We start from the raw sequence: 26,902 nt of genomic DNA, 5'->3' as shown, positions 1-26,902 counted from the left end.
AAGAAAAGGGAGAAGGGAGTGAAAGAACAAAAAAAATTGAGAAAAGACGTGCGGAATTTCCACTGGCTACTATACCACTGAAATGACTGGGTTTCAATCCCCATCCATGCTTGTACGCTTTTTTTTTTTTTTTGATCATTCCCAATCAGTTTGTACCACCTATGTTTACATAAGAAATGTAGAGTTGATGGCATAATAAACTATACATAAATCGATTTCTTAGGATATTAACATTGGAAAACGTATATACAAAAAAAAAATATGAATTCATAAACTCTAATAAAGACAATGTATCGTCCTTGCGTCCCTGACGTTTTCCATAGTATGCTTTTTTTTTCAACGCGAAGAATGCTACACGCACTTTCTACTCTAATCTTTCTTTTTTGCTCTCACATCACTACATTTAATAACATTTGAAATATCAAATAACTATTATAATCTTAGCTGATGAGAGTTACTGATGTTATGTGATAATGTATAGTGGTGATTATCTGTTTATCGAATGAAAACTCGAGTTCATCATCTCATATCATCCGTCATCCATTCATTATTCGTACTAAATCGATATTTATATAATGTCACTTTATTATATTGTATAAATAGAAGTACAACTAATACTACAATACTAATCAATTGGAATTGCTAACAGCTTTCTTCAACGCTTGTTCAAAATCATTTTTGATATCATCAATATGTCTAAATAAATAAATGTACATAAAAAAAAAGATGACAATGGATTAAAATACGAATTAACACATACAAAAAAAAAATCAGTTTTTTTTTCAACTTACTCTATACCAACAGACACACGGATTTGATCTTTGGTTACACCAGCAGCTACTTGTTCGTCATCGGTCAATTGTTGATGAGTTGTGAGAGCAGGGGCAATGACCAGGGTCTTAGCATCACCAACATTTGCCAAATGAGACGCCAGACGAAGTGATTCGATAAAAGTCTTGAGAGAGCCTTGTTTGATAGCAAACGTCAAAACACCCCCAAAGCCGTGACGCAGATACTTCTTTGCTAATTCATGATAAGGATGATTGGCAAGACCAGGATAAGATACCCAGGCAACTTCATCTCGAGTTTGTAACCAATGTGCTAATTCCAATGCATTGTCGACATGACGTTGTACCCGTAGAGATAATGTTTCCAAACCTTGTAATAATAAGAATGAACCAAAAGGATTTTGACAAGCTCCAATATCACGAAGAGATTCTGTTTTCAAACGGAAGGTAAATGCCAGGTTGCCAAATGTTTCCCAGAATTTCAAACCATGATATCCTTCAGAAGGCTCAGTAAAGTCAGGGAATCGTCCATTGTTCCAAGGGAATTTACCAGCATCAATCACTATATTAAACAAAACATCATATTAGTTTATCATCATCCTCTATCATCTCTTTCACTCATTATTTTTTTTCCCCATTCTTACCAACTCCACCAATAGTTGTACCATGACTAGATCAATAACCAAAAAGATAAAAATTTAAAAAAAAAGTATAATCATCATTAGTTTCATGACTACTTGATATTCGTAATGATTTTTACCCGCCAATCCATTTGGTAGCTGAATGAACAACAATGTCTGCACCATGTTCGATAGGATGAACCAAATAAGCAGCACCAAATGTACTATATAGAAGAGAAAAAAAAAAAAGAAAGAAGAAAAGATCATTTGGATATGTGTTAGCCAATCTTTAGTATGATTGCCAAATATCATCCACCATTTTTTTTCATATTACTTATCTACCACAAAAGGAACACCAGCTTCATGAGCAACATCAGCCAAAGCTTTAAAATCAGGGACATTGAATCTTGGATTGCCAATACTTTCAACATAAACCGCCTTTGTATTTTCATCAATCTTGGCCTTGAAATCTTGAGGATCGTCGCTGTTGACAAATCGAACGTTGATACCTAAACGTGGGAAAGTCAACTTGAATTGAGTGTAGGTACCACCATAAAGACTAGAAGAAGCCACAATATTATCACCTTTCTTGGCCAAGGTAGCAATAGTCAAGAATTGAGCAGCTTGTCCTGAAGAAGTAGCAGTAGCAGCAGCACCACCTTCCAAAGCGGCCACTCTCTGTTCGAATACCTCATTGGTAGGATTCATGATTCTAATTGAGAATAAATAAATATTATCAATATGACTCCTTTTCTTTCATGTCTTTTTTTTTTTTTTTTTTTTACCTGGAATAGATGTTACCACTTGTACGAAGAGCAAAAAGATCGGCACCATGATCAGTACTGTCGAACACATAGCTGGAAGTGGCATATATGGGAACGGCTCTGGCATTAGTACTCTTATCAGGCTTCTGACCAGCATGAAGTTGTAAAGTTTCAAAACGGAGTTGGAGTTCTTCAGACATGTATATATCAATGAAAATAAAAGGAGTGTATGTGAGAAAGAAAAAGAAGAAAAAGAAGAAAAAGAGAAAAAAAGAAAAAGATTCAACCTTTTATCGGAAAAGGATTAAAAGTATCCTGCCAACTTTCAAGCTGAGCACGCCTATAGATGCTGTCAACCCCGCTTTTCTGAACGTGTTACCTTATGCCCATGTCTAAAGCATTAAACTTTTTCTTTTTTTTATACATTATTATGTGATTGATTTGAAATTAAGATTGATCTTTATAGTTAATCTTTTTCTAGTGTCATTTGATATACTTTAATTTTTTTTTTGGGTGGGCTAGATCGAATGATCTGTACAGATCATTCATCCCAAAAATGTCGGAATAAAGCATGAAAACGATTGGTGCGATCGTCATCATTAGTTTTCTCGTTCGACTATCTTTTTAAACTTTATAAAAGATAGTAATAAATAGAGTTCTATGGATTCATCTTCCTACTGACTATTTTTAAACATGAAATACTCGGATATTACAAGTAATGAACAGGAATAAAAAAGGGGGTACCAAGGTACAGTACCAAAGTATTTCGTCATTTGCATGAAGGGATTGAAATCTATGTGTAATTGAGCATGATTGCAAGAGACGTGACAAATATCGAAAGTAATAAGAATAAAAGAAATCGTCATGTTGTTGAAGGATGATACTTTTCCATAAAGTGTTGTTAAAGTAGATGATGGGTTCTATTATTGATTTAAAAAGGAAATAAAATTTTCAATATTCTAACTTCAAGAAACTGTAGAATAATGAAGATACAATATGAATCTTTATCCACGTCGTTCATCCCCCTTTTAATCACACTGTTCATCAAAATAAAGAAAAAAGAAACAAGTTGTCTAAAAGAAGTTTTATTTAAGTAATATGAAAAGATAAAAAGCTTTTTTTTTGGATGATTTTCTATGTACAAAAGATAAAAATGTATGAAGATGATAACTAATAATAATAATAATAAAAATAAAAACTAAAAATAACAACAATAATAATAACGGTATGAAGTAAATGAAAAAAAAAATATCTACCATGCATCAGTGTTGTACACATCCACTTCCTTTCCATTCAAATCAGCCTTGTCAACTACCTTGCCCATGACATAAACGGATTCATTCACTTGTTCCAAGAGTTGAATGACTTGATCAACATTGACGGGATCAACAACAAGAATCATACCGATACCACAGTTAAAAGTACGAGACATTTCATAAGGTGACAATTGACCAGCCTGTTTGAGCCACTTGAAGATAGGAGGGAAAGGATAAGAAGCAGCATCCAAAGACACACCAAGATGTTCAGGCATAACACGGGGAATATTATCCAAGAAACCACCACCAGTGATATGGGCCATACCCTTCACAAGATCTTTTTCTAGGACAGGTAACAATTGTTTGACGTAGATACGAGTAGGTGTCAACAAAGCTTGACCCAAGGTTTTGGAATGATCCCATGGACAAGGTGTAAAGTAGGTCAAACCAGGTTGACTTTCAACAATTTTACGTACCAAGGAGAATCCGTTAGAGTGGACACCAGAGGAGGCCAAACCGAGAATGACATCATTAGGCTTCATATCTTGCATACGAGGTAAGATCTTATGGCGTTCCACAGCACCGACGGTAAAACCAGCACCATCATAGTCTCCAAGAGCATATAAACCAGGCATTTCAGCAGTTTCGCCACCAACCAATGCACATCCAGATTGAAGACAACCTTCTACAACGCCAGCAACAAAATCCTTACCCACTTCCACATCCAATTTTCCACAAGCAAAGTAATCCAAGAAGAATAAGGGTTCAGCACCTTGTACCACCAAATCATTGACGTTCATAGCAACTAAATCAATGCCCACAGTATCGTTGATGTTACAATCTTGAGCAATCTTAAGTTTGGTACCAATACCATCAGTAGCAGAGACAAGAATAGGGTCAACAAAACCAGCAGCTTTGAGATCAAACAAACCACCAAAACCACCAATATCAGAATCAGCACCCACACGTTTTGTTGATTTTACCAAAGGTTTGATTTTTTGAACCAAAAGATTACCAGCATCAATATCCACACCAGCAGAGGCATAAGTGATTCCTGTTGGTTTTTGTTCGGCATGTTTGAAAGCACGATGAGCAATATCATTTCGGAAGTACATTTGATCAAAATGAATTGACTTGACACCTTCATAAGCACGATCAACAGCACCACGTAAAGTAGAAGATACAGCAGATACCGCAAGTACACGTCCACCAGATGTCACCAATACATTGTCATCGTTTAAAGTAGTACCAGCATGGAATACTGATACATCTTGAGGTAAGTTTTGTTCGGAAGGAATGATGATAGGCAAATTCTTAGGATAAGCACCAGGATAACCACCAGAGGCCATGATAACAGTAGCAGCAAAAGCTTGTTTGACAGTAACAGATACAGCATCTAAACGACCTTCACAGCATGCCAGCATGATTTCGGCCAAATCAGTGTCATCACCCAAAAGAGGAAGTACCACTTCAGTTTCAGGATCACCAAATCGAACATTGTATTCTAATACCTTTGGACCAGAAGTTGTTAACATCAAACCAGTAAATAGCATACCAACAAAAGGAAAACCATCACGACGCATACCATCAATAGTAGGCTGTAAAATAGTACGTTTGACTTGAGCCACTAATTCCTTTGTACCAAGAGGAGTAGGACAATAGCAACCCATACCACCAGTGTTTGGACCTAAATCACCATCCAATGCACGTTTATGATCTTGAGCAGGAGGTAAAGGAATCACAGTATAACCATCAGAAAAGGCCAATACGGACAATTCTTCTCCTTCCAAATATTCTTCAATCACCACTTCATCACCAGCGCTACCGAACTCTTTGTTTAACATGATTGATTTGAGACCTTCTAGAGCTTCTTCCTTTGTAGTAGGTAGCAATACACCCTTTCCTGCAGCCAAACCAGAAGCCTTGAGAACTACTTGATGATCAACAGATTGTACATAAGCTTTGGCCTTTTCATAATCGGTGAAGTTTTCATAAGCAGCAGTAGGAATGTTATGTTTCTTCATAAAGTCCTTGGAGAAAGTCTTGGATCCTTCCATCAAAGCTGCCTTCTTGGAAGGGCCGAAGCATGCAATACCAACTTTTTTGAAGACTTCTTGAATACCTTCCACAATAGGTTGTTCGGGACCAGGAATTACAAGGTTAACCTATATAAATTCATACGTTGAGTACATCTATTCTACACTTCTTGTTAAACACTTACATTGTTCTTAACAGCAAAGTCAGTCAATTTAGCGAAATCACTAACACCAATAGCAACATTGGTCACTTTGTTACCGAGAGCAGTACCACCATTACCTTTTAAAAACGAAAAAGAAGAAGGAAAAAAAAACGATGAATTAAATATGATCCATCAATTTTTTTTTTATTTTTCTTTTTTTTTTTTTATTTATCTTACCAGGAGCAACATAGATATGATTGACCTTTTCAGATAAAGATAAACGCCAAGCAATGGCATGTTCTCTTCCACCGGCACCAACAAGAAGAACAGTAAGTTTGTCTATTTAAAAAGAACAAAAAAAAAAGGTGAGTTTTAAAGAATCATGTCAATATATAAACGCGTAGAATAATGAAAAGTAACTTACCAGTAGACATAATTGTTTATGTTAAGTATTATTTATATCAAAAGAAAACGAAAACTGTGTTTCTTTTTAAAAAAAAGTTCTTTCACAAAAGTGAAAAGAAAAAGAAAAAGGGAAAGAAGAATGTCTCCAGAAAAAAAAAAAAAGGCAAAAGAGGTTTTTCAATTTTAAGTTTGACTCATCCGCCAGCCACCCATTTTTATTTTATTTTATCTTCAGACAAACTGTCAAAAGAAAATTGCCTCAAAATATGATACAAAATCTAGTCATCACATTTTCTATTAAAGTTAAATATATTTATCATTATTTTATTTTATTTTTCTTCCTCTTTTTAAAAGATGATATGATCAAAGGAAATCATTCTTTTATGAGTCAAAAAAAAAAAAAAAAAAAAAGAGCGGAGCATGGGCTTGAACCATCGGATCTACTCATCTCGTTGTTTCACTACTTAATAAGGTGGGGGGAGGGTATTAGTATACTGAAATTGACTATTCTCCATATCATCTACAATCCATCATCTATATCAGTATTGGCCTTTCTCCTTCTTCACTTTGAAAAGGAATGTTACACATAGATTATGATTTGTTGGGTTGGCAATCAACAGATGATTTTATGTTTAGACAATAAGATTATGATCGTAATAGTATTAATGTCAAATTGGTGCAACGTTCTTTCTTTGACAAGCAAAAAAAAAAGTTGGATGATTTGAAAAATGCATAATGATATACAATTCTGCAAATAAAAAAAAAAGAAAAAGACAGAAATGTATATGCAAGTTCCAACAGAATGGAATAAGAGATGATGATTGACAAATGGCGTGTTTCTATTTTTACTGAGACAACCCGTAAACAAAAAAAAAAAAAAACATGAGTAACCCATAACAAACAAGTAATATATCGAATCTAAAACAACAATAAAAAAAAAAAAAAGACATCCCACACAAACACTATACACACAAATAAGAATAATTTTGAAGTTGAAAGTTAAGGGCACCAATTAGCCCTTTATATTTTTTTTTTCATTTATTTGTAAAAGAGAAAAAAAAAAAGAAACCTTCTAACTTTGTAAAAAATAACAACCTAGCCCAATATGTAAAATAAAAACTAGTTGTCCTATATATATCCCTTGTTGTTGTTGTTGATGATGATAATAATAATGATGCATGATGTCCTAAAATTCCCTTCTTGTCCGTTGCTATTTCGCTTTAAATCAAGTTGGATGGATAAGCGTAGTCAGTGATGGGTACATAGTTTTCTTTGATAGTACGCATGGAGACAAAGCGAACGAGTAAAGTCCAAGAACCAGCCTAAATATAAGGATATATAAAAGTTAGCATTGATTCGGATATGTCTTGATTAGTTTTTTCATTTCAAAACTTACCTTATCGTTAGTACCAGAACCGCGACCACCACCGAATCTATATTGAAGGGAAGAGTAAAAAAAAAAAAAATAAGATTTTAGTCATCCTATCACTCCAATCTAATCATCCTTTTTTCTTTTTTAAAAAAAAAACTTACGGTTGTTGACCAACAACAGCACCGGTACACTTGTCATTGATGTAAAAGTTGCCAGAGAAGTTACGAAGTAAGTTACTACCATGGACAATAGATTCACGAGACTTGGCAAAGAGAGCACCAGTAAGAGCATATTCAGTACTTTCACCAATGAGAGCACAGGTTGCATCGAACTTGTCATCATCATAGACATAAAGAGTGACGACGGGACCAAAGATTTCTTCCACCATAGTCTTAGCGAACTTGTTCTTGGCGGTGATGATGGTAGGTTGGATAAAGTAACCTACTGAATCATCATACTTACCACCAGCGATGATTTCACAGTCGGCATCAGCTTGAGCATGATCGATGTAACCCTTGATCTTATCAAAAGCAAACTTATTGATAACGGGACCAGAGAAGTGTTGGAATTCTTGAACAGGGCCTTGAGTGATCTTAGCATGTTCAGCTTGCAAGACAGACTTGAATTCATTGTAGAGAGATTTGGGAACATAGCATCGAGAACAAGCGGAGCACTTTTGACCTTGGAATTCAAAAGCAGCACGGATGGTTTGAAGAGCTGCATGATGTACACCAGCGGTATCCAAATCAGGATGAAGGATATGATAGTTCTTACCACCAGTTTCACCGACCAAACGAGGATAGGACACGTATTTGTCAATATTGGCACCAACATCAGCCCACAATTTCTTGAAAACACGAGTGGAACCAGTAAAGTGAAGAGAGGCGAATTGGCGATGCTTCACAGCAACACCACAGATTTCTTCAGCAGGACCAGGAATGAATTGAATGACACCAGCAGGAAGACCAGCTTCAACGAGAATTTCATATACAAGGTAGTTGGAATACACAGCAGAAGGAGAAGGCTTCCAAAGGACAACATTACCCATAAGAGCAGGAGCACTAGGAAGGTTACCACCAATAGCAGTGAAATTGAAAGGAGAGACAGCAAGTACGAAACCTTCAAGAGCACGGTATTCCACACGATTCCAGTTACCAGGAGCATTCTTGGGAGGTTGTTGATGATAAATTTCTTCAGCATATTTACAGTTGAATCGCCAGAAATCACAAAGTTCAGCAGCAGCATCAATTTCAGCTTGCCAGATATTCTTGCCTTGACCCAACATGGTAGCAGCCATAGCCTTATATCTTTTTTTTTTTTAAAAAAAAAAAAAAGAATACATATGGTCAATATATATATATTTTTTTTTCTTTTCCTCATTCTCTTGATTCTTTCCATTACCTGTATTTTTGAGAAAGTAAATCAGCAGCCTTCAAGAAGACAGCTACACGATCATTGAAAGGAAGAGCTTCCCATTGAGCTTGAGCAGCAACAGCACCTTGAATAGCCTTTTCAGTAAGAGCAGCATCAGCTTCATGGTAATTGCAAATGACAGACTTGTGATTGGAAGGATTAAGTTGTTGAGCAGTCTTTCCAGTATAGATCTTTTCACCATTAATGACAAGAGGGATTTCTTGAGGACCTTGAGCGATCATTTCGTCCAAAGCAGCTTGAAGCTTAGCACGTTCAGGAGAACCCTTAGCGTAAGACAACATGGGTTCGTTTTCAATCACGGGTAACTTGAAATGAGCAAGACTGGGAGTAGCCATTGTTAAAAAAATATAAATTTATTTTTAGAAAAGTAAAGAAGAAAAAGAGAAAAAAAAAAGAAAAAAAAATTAAAAAAAATAAAAAATAAAAAAAAGCGTGTTTATATATTTTTTTTTCTCGAACATTGCGGAAAGCACAGATTGGAGTAATTTTATTTGACAAGGAGGAATCTTCGTGGGAGAAAAAAGACGGAGAAACAATTTTTTAACCAATAGATAAACAGAAAAAATTTATAGGTATTGTGTAGAAAATCATCGGATTTTATAAGCATTCAAATGAAGCATGAATGGATTGATTTCTAACTTGGTTTCTCTTATTCTTTAATTTTCTATTGATAGGATTCATTTTATTATATGATATCTTCTCTTAATTCATCATCATCATTATTATATACTTTATTTTTTTTCTATTTCATCACAAACTTTTTGATTAAAAAAAAAAAAACTAAAATTATCAACAAAGGGGAAACTGTACGTGTGTTTAGTGTTCATCATGCCCCCGTTGTTCGGCGCTTTAAAGGCATCTGAATTTGCAGAAAAGGCATCTGAAATATTTTCCATTAGCGCAAAAAAAGAAAGAACACCAAAATAAACATCTATGAACTTTCTAACATCTCAAGAAAAAAAAAACAAATCAAAGACGCCCCATATCTAAAACTTAATAAACTGGTACAACTTTATTTTTTTTTATTCAATTTTATTTCCTTTAAAGTAGGATGGAACACAACTCTGATGATGAATAACCAATGATCGCCCACTTCCGAATCTTTACATTGTGTAACAAAAAAAAAGAGGGATAAGGAGAGCTAGAATGATAAGAAAACAAAGACTTTCCGTCCCCAAAGTAGAATAATAATGAAAATCGGAACGCGTATTGATCATCATCCTATATCATTATCATTACCCATCATCTTCCATATATTTAATCATCATCTTATATCATCCATACATTTCATCATCACATATCGTCAATACATTTAATCATCTTAATATCTTCCATATATTTAATCATCATTTTATATCATCCATACATTTAATCATCACATATCATCATACATTTAATCATCAATCATTATATTTAATTTAACAACTTTTTTTTTTTTTAATTATGACCTATTCTTCATAACCATAAGCATAAATATCATTTTCGGAAGAAATAGAAGGAATCTTTTTTCGATGATCATCATCAGTAATGGTAGTAGGATGAAGAAACGTCTCTTGGGAAATAAAGGACTTACGACCCCAACAAAGGTAAAAATTATAATAAGAATGATAATCAACTGCTTCTTTCAAAGCGAGTTGTAGATTATCAGTGTAATCATCTAGACCCTTGGCATCAAATGCAGCTACCTTTATCCATTTTCTTCTATGTGTTTCCAAGGCCGATTCAGTCACTTTTTTCATAAGTAACGAGGGTGGACCAGACCATCCAATGGGTATTCTGATTTCTTTATAATGGATATCGATCATCGATCCATACCGTTCCATATAATCACACATATGTGCATACCAATCAACGTCTACACCTAGTAGTTCTTTCATAATTTGTGGATCTAAAATAAAATAATGATGTTAGCTTTATCAGATCATGTTATTTTTTTTTTTAAAAAAAAAAAAAAGAAACACTTGCATCGTTTGAATCCCTCGTGGGCTATAGGACCTGCATGTTTCATAATTGGATTCACATCACGCAATTCAAAATATCCTCCTCTTTTTAATATACGATTCATTTCCTTACAAAGGATCTATTTCCTCATTGTTTTTTTTTTAAAAAAAAAAAAAAAGAAATTAGATCCATCCTCTTCTTTTTTTTTTTTATTTGTTTTCTTTTTAACTACCTTCCATTGTTCTTTAGAGTAACACTGATAAATCATCTCCATTCGCACAAAATCAAAAAAAGAATCTTCGAATTCCATACGACCATTGTTTTCAGTAATATCATAATGCGAAAAATGAGCATTAGATGGCTTGATTGAGTTAGGATAATCTTTTCCAGGATCAATCCCTACGAATAAATGAATAGATAAAAGTGAGAAGAAAAAAGAAACATGGGATGATGACTCATCAGTTGTTTCTTTTTTTTTTTTTTTACCATAGCATTGTACTTTGGGGTAATCAGACGCCATTTCTAATACCCAAACACCAGTCGTACAAAAAATATCAAGAATTCGGATAGGTGGAATTGTTTGTTGTTGTGTCAATAGAGTAGATGATGATGACGATGATGATGATGATGATGCATTGAATATACCTTCAAGAGGTACGTTGAAATTCCCATGAAAGTAATGCTTCAATAGGTAATGCTAGTAGAAGAAAGGAAAAAAAAAAGATGAGTAGCAATCATCTTCCTATATCGATTTTCCTTTTTTTTTTTTTTTTACCATATCTGTTCTATGAGTAAATTCTTCATTTTCGTCCATCGTTGATATCCTGTGATGATCATTGGAGGTCCTAACAGATGAGGGAAATGGCATTGACCATGGCCTTGGTGCCTTATCGCATAGCATTGAAGGTTCAGAATGGCGTCGACTATCATCACTGAGCGATGATGATGAAAAAATGGGTAATGAAGTGGATGAATTACTTTTTAGATCATTGAGATCGCTTTTATTGTATAAATCTGTTTGATTGGATCGATCATCAAGGCATTTTGATAATGATTGCCGTGATTTTGCATTACCCATTGTAACAGAGATTCCATTAAAAAAAGAAAAGAAAATAAATGTGAAAATGATGATAATGATGAATGGAGGGGAAGAATAAAATAGATGTGCTTTTTTTTTTTTTTTTTTAGAAATTGCTTAGGACGGGGTTTGATGATTGGTTTGATAAAAAAAAAAAAAAAAAAAAGAAAAAGATCAATATCATTTGCACGCTCATTTATCCCATGCTATGTTTCAGTTCCCAAACATAAAAAATGAGAGTAAAGAGGGAAAAAAAAAAAAAGGAAAATAGAAAAAACTGGTGACTACCTCTTTTTTTTTTTTATTCTTTTTTATATTTTTCTTCTCCTTTTTCAAATAATAAAATAACATCGATGGCCCCTAATCCCAATCTTCCATTCGAACCTCCTACTACCAGACGCTTCTCAAGCGCCAGTATCCCTCAACCAGTGTACCTTGGATTAGATGTACAAGTGACAGAAGCTCGCGATCAATCATCATACTCAATTTCGGTACACGATGGATCATACACCACTGATTACTATACAGGTCTTTTATGTAAGCATCCCCCAGGAATGACACTTGAACAATGCATGAATGATGCTGTTGAAGAACTTAAGCGTGTGGTCAAACTCTATTGTGCTTCTCAATCATACAAGATACAAATCATAGCATGTTCGTATAAATTGAATGAACTCTACTTAGTCAAAGATCCACCTGTTGCAACTACGATGAGTGATTTTTGGCGTGAACTCGATGCGATTCCATTCATAATGCATACGGATGCACATTCCTCAGATGAAAGAGCTAGTGCTGCCGTTAGAAAAGCCGTTATGCTTCTATCCCCTCAATATCCTGGTAATCTGCCTCGTATCAGTGTTGGTTTCCGTCATGAGGTATTAAAAAAAAAAAAAAAAAAAAAAAGATGGTAATTCCCTTGTCACTCAATTTTTTTTTTTTTTTTTTTTTATGGATATGTTTTAGGTTGAAGGTAAGTCGGTATCTGAATTAACCACCAATCATCATCATCATACGAGCGTTATCATGCAATCATCATCACACCAACATCAATCATACGATCATCATCATCATAATATTAACCTTTCGTTTATTTTTGTTTTTAGTTGATTTCAATAGGATCATCCATTTAGTAGACTTAGAAGATTATCGCACAACTGTAGCAAAAGAAACATGGCGTGTATGGAATGAAATAGCGGCTGAATTCAAAAGAAAAAACTTGACTGTATCTTTCTTTAACTCTACACCCCAAGGAGGTGGCGGTAAGGAATCAAAAAAAAAAAAAAAAGACAAGCCAAAAGGTTAATCAACTCATTTTTTTTTTTTTAGTTGCTCTTATGCGTCATGCTTTAGTTCGATTTTTAAATCTGAACGGTATTCAAATACATTGTAAGTTTGTGATCACGAGACAAAGCTGTAGATAAATCATTCATTTTTTTTTTTTGTGGGGCAATCCTTCCATCTATCTCTTTTTTTTCTTTTTCCTGGATGTTTAGGGTATGTTGCTCGACCCAAGCCAGAAGTGTTTGATGTGACGAAAAGAAAATTCCATAATGTTCTTCAAGGAGTGGCACCTCCCGATGTTCGTTTGACAGATGAAGATAAACAAATGTTTGTGGATTGGTCCAATGAAAATGCTGAAAGATTTTGGGTGGGAGAAAAAGGGCCTATTCGAACTTCGGACGTGATTGTCATTGATGATCCTCAATGTAAGTGAAAATGAAGCATATAATATCTCTTTTCACATTGATGATTCATGTTTTTTTTTTTTTTTTTTTTAGTGTCTGGCATTATTCCTCATATCAAGTTACATTCACCTAGAACTCGGGTGATTTTCCGATCCCATATTGAAATCCGAGCTGATTTGATCCGTGATGATCCAACAGGACCACAAGCTGAAACCTGGAAGTAAGTGATCATACTAACATCCATCATCTAAAAAAAAAAAAAAAAAAAAAAAAAAAAAAAAAAAGAACTAACGTTTGTACTCTTATATAGTTTCCTATGGCAATTTATTAAACAAGCGGATCTTTTTATCGCACATCCGATGAGAAATTTTATACCGGATGATGTGCCTCGTGAAAATGTGATGCTTCTTCCTGCCTGTACCGATCCTCTGGATGGATTGAACAAACCATTGACACACTGGTGTACAACTTACTATCGATCTGTTTTCAATCGTGTATGTATGGATCAAGGTGCAAATGAAGTAGACTGGAATCGACCTTATGTGGTGCAAGTAGCTAGATTTGATCCATCCAAGGGCATCCCTGATGTATTGGAAGCTTATCGATTGCTTCGTCAACGACTGGATGCTGATGACAAAATTACTGATGCTGATATTCCTCAATTGGTGTTATGTGGTCATGGATCGATTGATGATCCAGATGGATCCTTGATTTATGGACAAACATATGCTCTAATCAATACTTCACCATTCTCGTCAATTGTAAGTGATATCATCGTGGCAAGGTTACAACCCTCTGATCAGTTACTGAACATGGTATTAAGTGGTGCTCGTGTTGCTTTACAATTATCACATCGGGAAGGATTTGAAGTCAAAGTCACTGAGGCGTTACAAAAGGGTGTACCTGTCATCGCATATGAAGCTGGTGGTATTCCTCTCCAAATACAACGTGATGTTACTGGTTTCTTGGCTCCTATTGGCGACGTCGATGCTGTGGCTGATTACATGTATCGCTTATTGACTGATCATGATCTCCGGGAAAGAATGAGCAACAATGCACGTCAGTACCTGACAGAAGAATACTTTACCATCTGGAACTCTATGTCATGGTTACACATGTTCAATGAAATGACATGTCCTACCGCTTCTGCCCAACTCAGCAATGGTTTGTTGGATGTCGATGCTACTAAGAAACGAAATAATGGTTTGGGTGATGCTAAGTATGTACGTTCTTTTTGGTTTGAAAAGTATCAATTCAAACCTCCCACTTCGTTTGTCAATCATATCTGTCGCTAGATATAATTAGAAATAGATCATCAAAAAAAAAAAAAAAAAATAATAAATAAATTTATTGAGTTCGGGTACTTTTCATTTTTCTTCTCTTTCTTTTCGTTTCTCATCACTTTTTTTTTTTTTTTTTTTACCGATGTTGATTGAATCCTCATTCTCCTTCTTCGTCTTATTTTATCTATTTCTTCACTTTTTATAGTTGTTATCGGAACCTGACATGGTATGTCAAATACGAATGAAATGGTTGTTACATCTTGACTAGCATATATTGGTATGTATCTCTCTTTATGCTACTGGTCTTAAAAGTAATATAAATAGGGAACAGCGATGTAGAATGGAACAAAGCCTTGTTACTAATTGACTTTATTGATTTTGTTTTCTGGGGATTCTTCTTAAACTTCATCATAGGAAGGCTTTAGTAAGTGGTGTCATATTAATCTCTTTTGGGTCTTTTCTCTCTCATTCGGTATTGTCCCTCTCTTGCCATTCTCTGATATAGTTTGATTTTTAACTATTATCTTTCTCTTTTTATTTCTCAATATCTTCTTTTTTAGTCTAAGGTGGATACAATCCTTCTCTCATTCTCTTTCCTGGTCTTCCTCTTTTACTTCTACTGTATCTTTCTTTTGTCGTCGTCTTCTTTTTGCCTCATTCTTGGTTGCCTCTGTTTTGGACTCCCCTTCTTTTTCTTTGGTTTTCTATAACTAACCCATATATGATATCCCTTTGGTCTTTTTTTTTATATAGTGTACTACTGGATATAGCATGAATGGTAACTGCACGGATTTTATAACTGGTGCGACTACGTGGAAGAACAACAGAGAAGCACTCAACCGGATGGAGAGGCCAAACTGCAGGTCTCAATTGGGTAAATGGATGATGAAGGATAAACGACGATGACTCAAATGGATCTGGATGGATGAACATGAAAAGGGATCAACAGGATTGAAGTTGGTAGAAAGGTGGTGTACGTCAACTGGCTGGATATATGGTATTCATCAATTCCATAGGCAAACATATGATAGGATTCAACAAGTTAGATATAAAACAAAGGAACAGGAAAAAAAATAATGAATGATGAATATACAGCAAAACTCAACGGGATGAAAATGTTAGAAAATTTTACTGGGCAAGGATGGCAAATCAATTGTACAAGAACATCTTTTTATGATCTTCTTCTGGTCTGGTCGAAGTCTCTCTCACTTACCCCTTACATTTGTCGTAGTGATTTTTTTTATTACTAGTTAGTGTTAGCTTTATATATATATATATATATATATAGTATCTTCTCTTTGTTTATTGAATAAACGTTTGTCGTTAAGTGTGGATAGATTTATTGGGAGGGTATGGATTTTTTTTTTTGAAAAGATGCGGCCTATTTATTCGATGGGAAGGAGGGACTATTGTTTTTGATGGCAAAGTGTGGATTATTGACTTCATGGCAAGGTGTGAACTATATATTTAGTGGAAAGATATAGATTACACCTTTGGTAAAGTGATGATCACAAACCATTGATTTCATTTTTAAAATATTGAAAAGAAGAGGCAGACAAAAAAAAAAACAGAGTACACTCTTGTTTATTGAATAAAGTTATTTTCACATTGTTAACTACAAATATCATTATTGTCATTATCATCATTCACTGATAGTATTTATCATCACCAATCATCATCGTCAATATGACACTATCCGTCATTCGATATGAATGATTACTCTCCATACAAAAAAAAAAAAAAAAAAAAAAGTGTCTTTGTTCAATGAATGTAAAATTTCTTTATTAAAAAGGAAAGATCATCGGTAATAAAGAGAATGAAGGATGAAATATAATATGAGAAGTATGTAATATGAGTATTGAGTGTATGCTATATAGAAGAAGAAGAAAAATAAATGAGTATAAAATATATAAAAAAGATGATTCTAAACTAAACTAAAGTGATGAAGGGAGATTTCCAAATCCATTTGTTTGATCCAACATAGAAGAATCCACCAAAGTACTGGAGAGTAATAATCCGTCCGTAACATGTTGTTGTTGATGTTGTTGTAAATTGGACTGACGTTCAGGTACTTCATGTTCACTTTGTTGTTGAATATCATCATTCCCAGAATAAGTGTCTCCATCATGACTGTTTTGTTGAGATGATGATGGTGGTGAATAATTTTGCATAATGGATGAGGAGGCCAGGATGGGTAAAGGTGGATGTTGTATCGATGAAGTTGTAGGAGGTGAAGATGATGATGAAGGTGGCTTTTTTTCTATTGGAGGCGATGTTTTTGCACTAGTTGTTGATGATAATCCTAAAGCTTCTTTTACTTCACTGACTTCAATAGCAACACTTGCTTCCAAATCATAATAATTTCTACATAAAGGACAACTAAAGGCGGGATACTGCGGGAATACAATGGGTCGTAGACACTTGAAATGAAACACATGGGAACAAGGAGCCACAAATAAAGCTTGTAATGGTGCAATGGCGTACAAACAAATACAGCATTCTTGGATATAAGATGAATTGTTATTACTTGATATAGATGGTAATCCTTGACTAATTGCAGATGTAAGATTGGTTTGTCCTGTTGATGATGATGATGATGGTATTGTTCTATTGTTGTGATCAATATGGCTTTCTTGAGGAAGAGTTACTTGTCCAGAATCACTTGTTTGTTGATTATCACCAGTATCCGAAGAAGTAGGTAAAGAATCTGTACCACCCAATAGACGTTGACGTAATTGTTGGAATGCTTGTCTACTGAAAGAATTGGTCTTTTGATTGTTCCTGTTGATTTCCAGTCGGATTTTCACTGATCGATAAATTTGTTCCATTCCACCTTGATAATCTACACCAAGTTGAATTGTATCACCATCCTTAAGTTCCATGGGAGGACTTATTTCATTGGAAGCTGAAAGTCGAATACGATTTACAAAAGTACCACTTGATGATCCAATATCCCGGATGAATACCTTTTGTTATTTTTTTTTTAAAAAAAAAAAAAAAAAAAAAAAAAAGAGAAAGAGAAAAAGAAAATAAAGAGAGAAAAATGTATTAATTTCTTTTCTATATCAATGCATATATAATATTATATTACCTTTTTTCCTTCTTCCATCCATAATTCCGCATGAGTTCGACTAACAACTTTACTTTTGAAGGATAATCTATCGGGCATAGCATGACGTTCACTGTATCGTCCAATCTTCAGAATAGTAGCAGGAGTAAGGGTGCGATCAATAATATCAAATATAAAACATCTTGTTGTCAATCCAACGTTCGGCAATAATCGTATATGAATATTCTCCTGATCATCAGTTGTAGGAAGTTCAGTTGTAGTACTTTGTTGAGAACTGTTTGTTGGATGAATAGTAGGGTTACTAGAAGGTTCGTCTTCTTCTTCATTCGCGTCTGTTGCAGGGTATAGTCGATTGGGTTGATAAGATTCAGAAACAGAAGAAGATCTTGAAATACCCACCATGGAAGGAATAGATGTTGTATTATTGGTAGTAGCTGAAGTTGCTAAAGGAGACGAAGGAACAGAATTTGATGCACGTCTTCTTCGCCAGTGTTGAAAGCCACTAAAAAGATTTGTAGATTGAATACCACTACTTGATTGACTTCTTGACCTTACAAGTGGCATTATTCGTTTGTTGTTGTTTTTTTTTATAAGAGAAAGAAGAAGATTAATACTTCTACTACTTTATAAACACTTATTATAAGAAGGGTGCGTTCAAATAACAAAGTATAAAAAGATAAAGTATGAGAAGAAAGAAAAAGAAAGAGAGAGAACTATCCAAAATAGGTTTCATTTTTTTTATGCCTTTTGAAATACCGCCCAATGGTTTCATGGTGTAAAAAAAAAAAAAGTTGCTTTCATTATATCAAAACCTGGGAATTAGTGATAGGCTGCTTTCTCGGCTTTATACCACATGGAAACACATGGATTTGAACTTCCTTGGATTTATAACGTTGAATATGAGGAAACCGTGATATTTACCGATGATGAACACTGACGCGATTTTTATTCACTTAACTTATCCCATTCGGTTAATCATTCGGATACACACATCTTAGAAGAATGATCGGCATTTTTTTTTTTTTTTTTACTTTTTTTCTTCTTTTGTAGAATATCCTCTACTATATATATATATATATGTACATATATTTTTCCTTCTAAACATTTTTTTTTATTCTTCAGAAACACAGAACGAAAAAAAAAAGGTGATCAGTTACCCTTTTATATACATATTTTTGAGAGGAGAGAATTCTACATAAACTTGGTAACTTTACAGTTTCTATTTTAGGACAGATACTAAAAAAGGACAGGTTCGAAATAAAGAAGAAAGAAAAAAAAAAAACAGCAAAAAAAAAAAAAAAGCAGCAAACGAAAAATGAACCGAGGGCTTTTTTAAAACTATTTTACTTTTTTTTTTTTCATTGATCCAACCTATACTATCAATAATTTCATCTCTAGATGATTCTTATGTTTTGTATATTTGCTTTTTGTCTCCGATAATGAAAAAGAAGCTTAAAGTTCTAATAAGCAATGCTTTTCTCTTAAGATTTTGGCTACACCACAGGTAAAGCCATCGGGCTTTGAACCCGTTTTTTTTTTTCCATAATATCAAAAAGGGTCTTCCCCTTTTTCTCCATTTTCTTGTTCTTCTTTCCGTTTTCAAATCACAATTTATCAAATACTCTTTTTTTTTATTTTTTTTTTATCTCTTTTTTTACCAATTGATCAAGAAAAAAAAAATATCCAATGACTTTTGATACTCCATCAAATGAAATGAAATCACCTGTGGAAGACCCTTCTACTGCCAAAGGAAAGAATCGACGTCGATGTTGGATGGTGGTGGGTATTATTGGTCTTCTTATACTTTTAATCATCATTGTGGTTCCAGTGGTAGTCATTAAAGAACGTGATCGTCAAAAGCAATTAGATCAACAAGTGAATCGAAATGGTGGATATAATCAAGGCGGCAACAATAACAATAATAACAACAACGACAATATCATTAGCAACAACAGTAATAGTAATGGCAACAATACAAGTGCAAGTATAGATAATACTGATGGTTATAGTGTATATCGAAATGGGGATGGTATCATCAATGGTCATATAGTATCCAAATATGCTAACCTAACTCGCATACAAACAATCAAGGCAGATGCATTAGCAAACAAAGAGCGTGTCTTTGTTGTTGGTGATATTCATGGTTGCTTAGATGAATTTAATCAATTACTGGATCATATTCAATTCAATCCTTCCACTGATCAAGTCATTTTAGCTGGTGATATGATTGCCAAAGGACCTTCCAATACTGGTGTCATCCGGCGTGCAAAGGAAATCGGTGCGTTATGTGTACGAGGAAATCATGATGACAAGGCTATTCGTTTCAAGACATATGAAAGATCTAATGGTCCTGATGGAATGGGTCCATCTAGTGCTGTTATGCCTGAAGGTGATGTTCCTGATCCATTGAAATATAAAAATCCTCATCTTCCTATCTCAAGGTAAAAAAAAAAAAAAAAAAAAAAAAATCTAGAATATTGATTTATATATATATATATATATATATATATATATTACTCACACTCCTTTCATATATATACTTTATATCCGATCATAGAGAACTTTCTGATGAAGATTATGATTACTTGACTAGTTGTCCATCGATTCTACGTCTACCATCGATGAACAATAGTATTGTAGTACATGGTGGATTAGATCCTATGGTATCAGATTTGGTTCAACAACAACCGTTGGATGTGATGACAATGCGTGATATCTCAGATACAGGTGAACCTACAGATGAAAAACGAGTTGGCACTCCTTGGGCTCAAGCATGGAACGAAGCACAAGAAAAATCAAATACACCTCTCACTGTATATTATGGGCATGATGCTAGTCGAGGATTAGTTATTCAACCATTTTCTTACGGATTGGATACGGGATGTGTTTATGGAAGAAACCTTACGACTATAGATATCAAGACTAAACAAATCTTTAGTGTTCCTTGCAAAGAATATGCGACCTGATTTTCTTGTTTACTGTTAGTATTTTCTTATTATTATTATTATTATTATTATTATTATTATTGTTATTATTATTATTATTATTATGTACAAGTGTTGATATCCCTCTTTTTTTTTTTTTTTTTTTTTTTTTTGTTAAAGTCACTTCTTTGAAATAAACATTTTTCTCAAATTTACTACATGTCATCTCCACCTTCTTCATCTATATCGATTGTGTTTACCCTCCCCTGAATACCTCCTTAACCCTTCCTCATTTGATTCTCTTCCTTCACAAACTTGATCAGACTACACGTGGTTTTTCTCATTGGTTTCATTTGTCTCAACATGTTGATCATCATCGTTATTTTATTGTTATTTTAAACGCCATTATATACCTCATAATGTAATTTGAGCTTGAGAGTGGCAACATCACAAAAAAAAAAAAAGAAAGGAACCAGTCGTTACATTTCCTATCGTTACCTTAGATGACTTAAAGATCATCCATCAATGCATCGGAAAATGATTCATTGAGATTTTCTAATGTACTTGTTCTTTATTCATGACCTCTCATCTATTTGATTCCATTTTCGCGTATGACGCTCAAGCATTCATTTTCAATGTTTTTTTTTTGTTTGTTTGTTTATTTCGTTTTTTCTCTCAATCGTACCAAAAAGGAGCTTTTTTTTTTTTTTTTTTTTTTTTTTTGCTGTTTACTTTTGATAGTTTTTTTTGTTAGGATGCATGAATCTCTGGAATTGCCGGGTGGCAACCCGATTACCACATAATGAACTTTTATGGAATGAAATTTCCCTTTTTGGGTGAATGATCACTGCACAATGCACCAACCCCCTTTGACTTCTTTTCTTTTTTGTTTTTGTTTTTTATGGTCCCATACAAAAAAAAAGTGTAGATAGTATTATCGGTTCATCACCGCATGCACAGACGATCATCAACGTTTATGTGTGAATTTGGTGAAGTCGTCATTTGATGCATAAAATGTTTGAATCAGTAGGCTGCATAATACAATATGTACTGATCATGATGGATTATGTCTATGTAATGTAAAAATGATAAAATAATGATAATAATAATAATGATAAATAGGGATATATTTTTATTAAACCAAAGTAACATAAAACTAACTACTCAATGTAAAAGCATCACCATGATCAAAATAAAGAGATGTATCACCAAGCTAGAAGAAAACGATCAAAAAAAAAATACATTTTGACCACTACTTTTCAGTCTTCTGTCATGCTCCGTTGATGATCCTATTGTATCCATTGATCCAATCTATCCCAATTCGGTATCTATTCAGTTTATCATGACCCCACAGTTGATCCAACGTCGTATCCTAACGTGATCCAAAATTGTATATCAATCATCCTATTCTATTCATATAATAAAAAAAAAAAGACCAAAACAGTATAAATAATAAGGAGAGAGTATAGATAAGGACTTGAGAATGAAGAAAGAAGACAGAGAGAGAGAGAGACAATGTGATATGAAAGAAGAATATCAAGGTATGTAGAAAAGAAGGAAAGGATAAACCTACTAAAATTGACTTTTGTAGTACCTATAAAAGTAATCTCAGTATCGTCCATACAGTGTTCAATTTGTAACTTATATGTTGAAAGTATTTCAAGAGTGAGCAGAGAAACAGGTAGGTATTTCTTTTTTTTAAAAAAAAAAAAATGTTCAATTTGAGTTCAGATCCATTCTTTTCCTTTTTTTTTTTTTTTTTTTTTTTCCTTTTTTTTTACTACTTTTATCTTGAACCTTTTCTTTTTTTTTTTTTAACCTCAAGCTTGTATACTTTGATGGATGGAAAACCGCATAGAAGTTACCAGTAGCAATGGGAATCGCTTTTGATTTGTATTGAATCTCGTGGAGGGGTTAAACAGCTCTCAACAAAACCGGTTTACATCTGCTCTTGACGGCCTCTGTTGAATGGATGTTAATGACACCTCTTTGAAGTGACATACAATTCCGGCTGTTGTGATGTTCAATAAGCCAGCCTGCTTTTGTGTGGGTTGGTGGTTTGGTATATCTAACATTGACTACTCTTTTTTTTTATCCTTCATTGTGTACAGGCTTGGTTGAATTTTTGTAAGTATCATTTTGCAATTTTTATTTTGGAACAGTGATAATCTTGTTTTCTTTTTTCTCCACGCTCTAGGAGACGACATCGACATGGAAACAGGGACAAGGTAACTGCTATTAAAAGGATTGATGTTATGGGTTATAGGAGGGGGGAAGATGACGTTATATGATATCCGTATGAAAACTGATGTCGAAACTATGTAGTGTTATTATTATTATTGAATAAAAAATTGTCTCATATATTACAGTGATTATTATGTACGGTGTGTATAGGTGTGTAGAGCTGGGTTGCTTTTTCAAAATAAGATTCCATGGGACTTGGAAAGGCTTATCAGGTCAAAACGAAATAATGTTGTATGTTATGGTGTAATGTATGTGAACACAGTTATCGATTCATCATTTTTATTTTTAATCATCCAAAAAAAATCCAGTATTATTGAATAAAGTATAGATCAAACACTTCCCTATAGGAATCATTATAATAAAAAAAATTTTTTTTTCTATGTTATTGAAAAGATAATACTTTAAACATTGGTTTGTTTTCAACAAGTATAAACAGCATCTCTTTAAAGATGAGGACTTTTGAACATCTGTGTGTGTGTAACAGCATCGTTACTTTTATTCATCAGTATTTTCATTTTCATTTTTTATTTAAAAGGATATCAGATTTCGTCGGCCCAAAACTCGATATTGCGAACTTAATCACAAATGCAAGTACTGGTTCTTTAAGAAACCTCCGTATTTATCTGGTGTGCGACGAGATCGATAGATCCCTGGCAATGTAAGAGCTCTCGTCGAATAAACGACATAACCCACATCGTGGCATGCACTCGGATTAATTAATTCTTAAAGAAAAAAAAAAAAAAAAAAAAAGTGGGATATCCTCCCTTTTATATCTTTTGGGGATCCACAAAAAAAAAAATTTTTTTTTTACTGTTGATATTTCAGACGGAGACTTTTGTTCGGTATGATTTATCCGGATATGATGTGTATTCAAAGTACCTGTCATCAGATAGGTCACGTTGATATATAGTTAAAAATGATACTGCATAATGAGATTTTTGTGATGCTTTATTTTATTTTGTTTTTTTTTTCTTTATTGATATAAAAGAAAAGGAAGAGAGCATTGAGGAAAGATGTACAGGAATACGAGGGAAAAAAAAAAGAAGAGTGAAATGAAGAGGGATGGGAAATATTTATACAGATTATAAAAAAGATAAAAAAAAAAAAACGAATATAATGTAATAAAGGAATGAATTGAGATATACTAATTCTACACTGTCTAGGCCTTTTGACGAATCACAAGTTCCAAAAACTATATATTCCACAAACAAAAACAAAAGAAAAAAAAAATGAGTATGTTGACTGAGATTCATCAAAAAGGAAAAAAAAAAAGTTGATTCTATTCTTTTTTTTTTTTTTTTTTTTTTTTTTTTTTACCTGTTCATAGTTGATTTGAATCCATCCATCATTATCCGTATCAAAGGCCCGGAAAGAATCGGTCAAAGTCTTGACATTCACACATGCTTGCACAAAATTATCAAAAGTCACATCGCCTTTGCCTGTTTGTCCACCATGACCTTGAAAAGGTAAGTTAAAAATTCGGTTACAAGATGATAATCCCCTCTATCCATCTATCATCATCCCCCACATTGTTTCTTTTTTTTTCTTATTACCATATTTATCAAACTTTTGAATCAAGACACTAATGAATCTATCCGATAGATTGTAACCAAACGTCCGTAAAGCATTCTTCATTTCATTTCGATCTATATTGAAAAAAAGAAAGATTCATTCATTAACATATAAGATCCCTTTTCTTTTTCTTTTTTTTTTCTACTTACCAATGGAACCAGAACCATCTACATCAAATGTTTGGAAGCATCGTTTCCAATCTTCAATATATTTCCATAAACCTGCGAATTCTTGGAAGTCAATAGTACCAGTGTTATCTAAATAAATAATTAAGAAAAGCAAGTTAGTCGGAGTAGTTTATAAATTGAACGCGTGGCACATAAATAGACTCATCATAAAGAATCATTGCATCTCTAGTGAAACAATTCCTTGGCATTCTCTTTCATCATCCTTTTAATTAAAACAAGTTATTTTACCAGTATCAAACATATTCACCATAGTACGGACAGTTTCGATATTGAAAGGACTCCAATCACCATTCACCAAAGCTCGTTGAAGTTCATCTACCGTCAATTGACCCGAATGATCAGTATCAACGGCAGTAAACCAGCTCCAAAGTTGAGGGTCAGCACCAGGTGGAGGGGCATGTTGCATAGGAGGAGGTCGTGCTATATTTATTAAAAAGGGATTAGAAGATGACACTCATACTATATTATTCTTACTTTTTATTATTATTTTATACTTACCATAGTTTTGAGGAGGATAACCTTGTTGTTGAGGAGGAGGAGGAGCACCATAGCCATATTGTTGTTGTTGTTGTTGAGGGGGAGGAGGTTGACTATATCTGTTTTGAGGAGTGCCTGCCATATGAGGAGAGCCGTAAGCTTGTTGTTGTTGTGGAGGAGGAGGAGATTGTTGATAACCACCGTATTGATTAGGATTATAAGCCATTGTTTAAAATAATAATAATAATAGAAAAAAAAAAAGAAGGTAAGATGAAAGTGTGTGAAAAAGAAAAAAGAAAAGAAAAGAAAACAAAAGAAAAAGAAAAAGAATCCAAAAAAAAAATCCCTTTCGTTACACTTTTTAGAAAAATTTTAACCAATAGGATATCTCACTCGATTTTTTATCTACTCTATTTTTGGGTCAGAGAGTTCGCGCCAAGATATGTTGTTTTTCCTTCCTTTCTCCTGTTTGGTATTTTAATTATTTGATGATTATCTTCAAGTCTTTATTATTATTTTCTTTTTTATGCCTGGCTTACAAAAAAAAAAAAAAAAAAAATAGGGATATTAATAATCCACTGTTCAATCTCATTTACTTTTTTTTTTTATCAATACTTCATTATATTATTCTCCTTTGATCTCCCGATACCATTAACTCAAAATTTAAACTATATTCATATGCTATTTCATTTCTTACATTTTTATTCCAAATCCAGGTACAATAGCGAATCTAACTTTTGACATGAAAATAATAAAAATTAAAAAAAAAAATATCATGTCTAATGGCTGCGGCATGCTACGCAAGTATTAATAGTACTAGTAATACTAGTAGTAATAGTAGTATTTGATCAAGTGCTTTTCCGTAGCCAAGATCTATTCTGAAACTCCGTGATCACCTATCTCTATTTATATCATTTTTATATTGTACTGTCATTCATCTCTTATTGATCTAACATGACAGGTACTGATCGTCATTTGTAACCTACTATTTTTACAAATATAGATCATTGAGTTTGAATGGTTCTTTGAACAAAAAAAAAAAAAAAAAAAAAAAGGAAAAAAAAAACTTGCATTTGTTGTCGTTTTACTTGATCAAGATAATACTATTGTATGCTAGGACTTTTTTTTTTTAGGATGGTTGAATAAAAAAAAATGAGGATGATAGGAAGTAAGATGGTGACATGGATGCTCATTTTTTTTTTTAATTTACTCTATAAATACATGGTAAGCTATAAATGACATTAAGTAAGGTGAAAGAACTTGGTTTCACGTATGTTCAATTCGAATTTGGTGTGATGATGTTGACTTTTGAGCGAGAAAGAGGAAGACAAAGCTTTTGTAAGCTTGTATGCAAGTTGGAAAAAATGGGATGGATTTTTGGATTTTACAGCCAAAAATTTCGAACTCCTCAGCCAAACTTTGGCTGTAAAAATAAATCGTCAGGGGTTCATCAGGCATTTTTTCAAAAAAATCAATAAAATCTTTTGACGCTCATTGTACATTAGGTGGCAAGGTAAGCGATAAAATATTATTAGATGGTATTAAACTACTTTTTTGAGAGGAATCCATTGGTGATAGTTGTGTTAGATGATGATCATTATTGAATGAGGAACGATGATATT

The 26,902-nt window shown here is 33.6% G+C and overlaps 8 protein-coding genes across 8 annotated transcripts; 2 read left to right on the top strand and 6 right to left on the bottom strand.

Annotated features, from left to right (window-relative positions):
* Positions 1-549: 549 nt before the first annotated feature.
* Positions 550-2,435, bottom strand: BX664DRAFT_284213 (Cys/Met metabolism PLP-dependent enzyme-domain-containing protein). The gene is made up of 6 exons (XM_051541629.1): positions 2,194-2,435; positions 1,743-2,120; positions 1,549-1,632; positions 1,433-1,458; positions 792-1,350; positions 550-696 (listed from the first exon to the last, which is right to left on the bottom strand). The coding sequence occupies exons 1-6, from the start codon at positions 2,370-2,372 to the stop codon at positions 630-632; spliced, it is 1,293 nt and encodes a 430-aa protein (XP_051398572.1). The 5' UTR covers positions 2,373-2,435; the 3' UTR covers positions 550-629.
* Positions 2,436-3,286: 851 nt separating this feature from the next.
* On the bottom strand, positions 3,287-6,169 carry BX664DRAFT_338657 (phosphoribosylglycinamide synthetase). Its single transcript, XM_051546480.1, has 4 exons — positions 6,032-6,169; positions 5,845-5,946; positions 5,650-5,744; positions 3,287-5,593 (listed from the first exon to the last, which is right to left on the bottom strand). The coding sequence occupies exons 1-4, from the start codon at positions 6,039-6,041 to the stop codon at positions 3,425-3,427; spliced, it is 2,376 nt and encodes a 791-aa protein (XP_051398571.1). The 5' UTR covers positions 6,042-6,169; the 3' UTR covers positions 3,287-3,424.
* Positions 6,170-7,232: 1,063 nt separating this feature from the next.
* On the bottom strand, positions 7,233-9,153 carry BX664DRAFT_266188 (1-pyrroline-5-carboxylate dehydrogenase; the record flags this gene model as incomplete). The annotated part of the gene is made up of 4 exons (XM_051540892.1): positions 7,233-7,334; positions 7,409-7,445; positions 7,546-8,691; positions 8,786-9,153. 4 exons carry the CDS (start codon positions 9,151-9,153, stop codon positions 7,233-7,235), a joined length of 1,653 nt encoding a protein of 550 aa, XP_051398570.1.
* A 1,031-nt stretch (positions 9,154-10,184) lies between these two features.
* On the bottom strand, positions 10,185-11,943 carry BX664DRAFT_338649 (S-adenosyl-L-methionine-dependent methyltransferase). Its single transcript, XM_051546479.1, has 5 exons — positions 11,535-11,943; positions 11,246-11,456; positions 10,992-11,158; positions 10,784-10,898; positions 10,185-10,706 (listed from the first exon to the last, which is right to left on the bottom strand). The coding sequence occupies exons 1-5, from the start codon at positions 11,835-11,837 to the stop codon at positions 10,267-10,269; spliced, it is 1,236 nt and encodes a 411-aa protein (XP_051398569.1). The 5' UTR covers positions 11,838-11,943; the 3' UTR covers positions 10,185-10,266.
* Positions 11,944-12,129: 186 nt separating this feature from the next.
* Positions 12,130-14,849, top strand: BX664DRAFT_338648 (uncharacterized protein). The gene is made up of 7 exons (XM_051546478.1): positions 12,130-12,712; positions 12,801-12,807; positions 12,941-13,096; positions 13,164-13,223; positions 13,331-13,543; positions 13,616-13,742; positions 13,833-14,849. The coding sequence occupies exons 1-7, from the start codon at positions 12,191-12,193 to the stop codon at positions 14,815-14,817; spliced, it is 2,070 nt and encodes a 689-aa protein (XP_051398568.1). The 5' UTR covers positions 12,130-12,190; the 3' UTR covers positions 14,818-14,849.
* A 2,259-nt stretch (positions 14,850-17,108) lies between these two features.
* BX664DRAFT_284201 (uncharacterized protein) lies at positions 17,109-18,563 on the bottom strand (the record flags this gene model as incomplete). Its single annotated transcript, XM_051541628.1, has 3 exons — positions 17,897-18,563; positions 17,486-17,771; positions 17,109-17,383 (listed from the first exon to the last, which is right to left on the bottom strand). Coding segments are annotated over exons 1-3 (1,104 nt in total), but the record flags the coding sequence as incomplete, so codon positions are not given.
* A 1,085-nt stretch (positions 18,564-19,648) lies between these two features.
* Positions 19,649-20,841, top strand: BX664DRAFT_266377 (Metallo-dependent phosphatase-like protein; the record flags this gene model as incomplete). The annotated part of the gene is made up of 2 exons (XM_051540907.1): positions 19,649-20,316; positions 20,433-20,841. The coding sequence occupies 2 exons, from the start codon at positions 19,649-19,651 to the stop codon at positions 20,839-20,841; spliced, it is 1,077 nt and encodes a 358-aa protein (XP_051398566.1).
* Positions 20,842-23,966: 3,125 nt separating this feature from the next.
* Positions 23,967-25,572, bottom strand: BX664DRAFT_338632 (uncharacterized protein). Its single transcript, XM_051546477.1, has 6 exons — positions 25,302-25,572; positions 25,032-25,223; positions 24,765-24,872; positions 24,597-24,689; positions 24,361-24,500; positions 23,967-24,235 (listed from the first exon to the last, which is right to left on the bottom strand). Exons 1-6 carry the CDS (start codon positions 25,504-25,506, stop codon positions 24,203-24,205), a joined length of 771 nt encoding a protein of 256 aa, XP_051398565.1. The 5' UTR covers positions 25,507-25,572; the 3' UTR covers positions 23,967-24,202.
* Positions 25,573-26,902: the final 1,330 nt, after the last annotated feature.

This window comes from Halteromyces radiatus, assembly GCF_025201355.1.
Source record: "Halteromyces radiatus strain CBS 162.75 chromosome Unknown BX664scaffold_6, whole genome shotgun sequence".
NCBI classification, from domain to species: domain Eukaryota; kingdom Fungi; phylum Mucoromycota; class Mucoromycetes; order Mucorales; family Cunninghamellaceae; genus Halteromyces; species Halteromyces radiatus.
This window is presented reverse-complemented; position numbering and strand designations above follow the sequence as displayed.

Excerpts from the sequence above, each read along its gene's own strand:
- BX664DRAFT_284213 (XM_051541629.1), bottom strand. The coding sequence starts at position 2,372 with ATGTCTGAAGAACTCCAACTCCGTTTTGAAACTTTACAACTTCATGCT. Across the intron at positions 1,459-1,548 it reads GCTACCAAATGGATTGGCGG|TCATGGTACAACTATTGGTG; the intron begins GTAAAAATCATT and ends TTATTGATCTAG. Across the intron at positions 1,351-1,432 it reads TACAACTATTGGTGGAGTTG|TGATTGATGCTGGTAAATTC; the intron begins GTAAGAATGGGG and ends TGTTTAATATAG.
- BX664DRAFT_338657 (XM_051546480.1), bottom strand. Across the intron at positions 5,745-5,844 it reads TCATATCTATGTTGCTCCTG|GTAATGGTGGTACTGCTCTC; the intron begins GTAAGATAAATA and ends CGTTTTTAAAAG. Across the intron at positions 5,594-5,649 it reads ACTTTGCTGTTAAGAACAAT|GTTAACCTTGTAATTCCTGG; the intron begins GTAAGTGTTTAA and ends GAATTTATATAG.
- BX664DRAFT_338649 (XM_051546479.1), bottom strand. The coding sequence starts at position 11,837 with ATGGGTAATGCAAAATCACGGCAATCATTATCAAAATGCCTTGATGAT. Across the intron at positions 11,457-11,534 it reads TTACTCATAGAACAGATATG|CATTACCTATTGAAGCATTA; the intron begins GTAAAAAAAAAA and ends TTCTTCTACTAG. Across the intron at positions 11,159-11,245 it reads CCCCAAAGTACAATGCTATG|GGATTGATCCTGGAAAAGAT; the intron begins GTAAAAAAAAAA and ends ATTTATTCGTAG.
- BX664DRAFT_338648 (XM_051546478.1), top strand. The coding sequence starts at position 12,191 with ATGGCCCCTAATCCCAATCTTCCATTCGAACCTCCTACTACCAGACGC. Across the intron at positions 13,544-13,615 it reads TGTCATTGATGATCCTCAAT|TGTCTGGCATTATTCCTCAT; the intron begins GTAAGTGAAAAT and ends TTTTTTTTTTAG. Across the intron at positions 13,743-13,832 it reads CCACAAGCTGAAACCTGGAA|TTTCCTATGGCAATTTATTA; the intron begins GTAAGTGATCAT and ends ACTCTTATATAG.
- BX664DRAFT_338632 (XM_051546477.1), bottom strand. The coding sequence starts at position 25,506 with ATGGCTTATAATCCTAATCAATACGGTGGTTATCAACAATCTCCTCCT. Across the intron at positions 25,224-25,301 it reads TTATCCTCCTCAAAACTATG|CACGACCTCCTCCTATGCAA; the intron begins GTAAGTATAAAA and ends TAATAAATATAG. Across the intron at positions 24,873-25,031 it reads GGTGAATATGTTTGATACTG|ATAACACTGGTACTATTGAC; the intron begins GTAAAATAACTT and ends TTATTTATTTAG.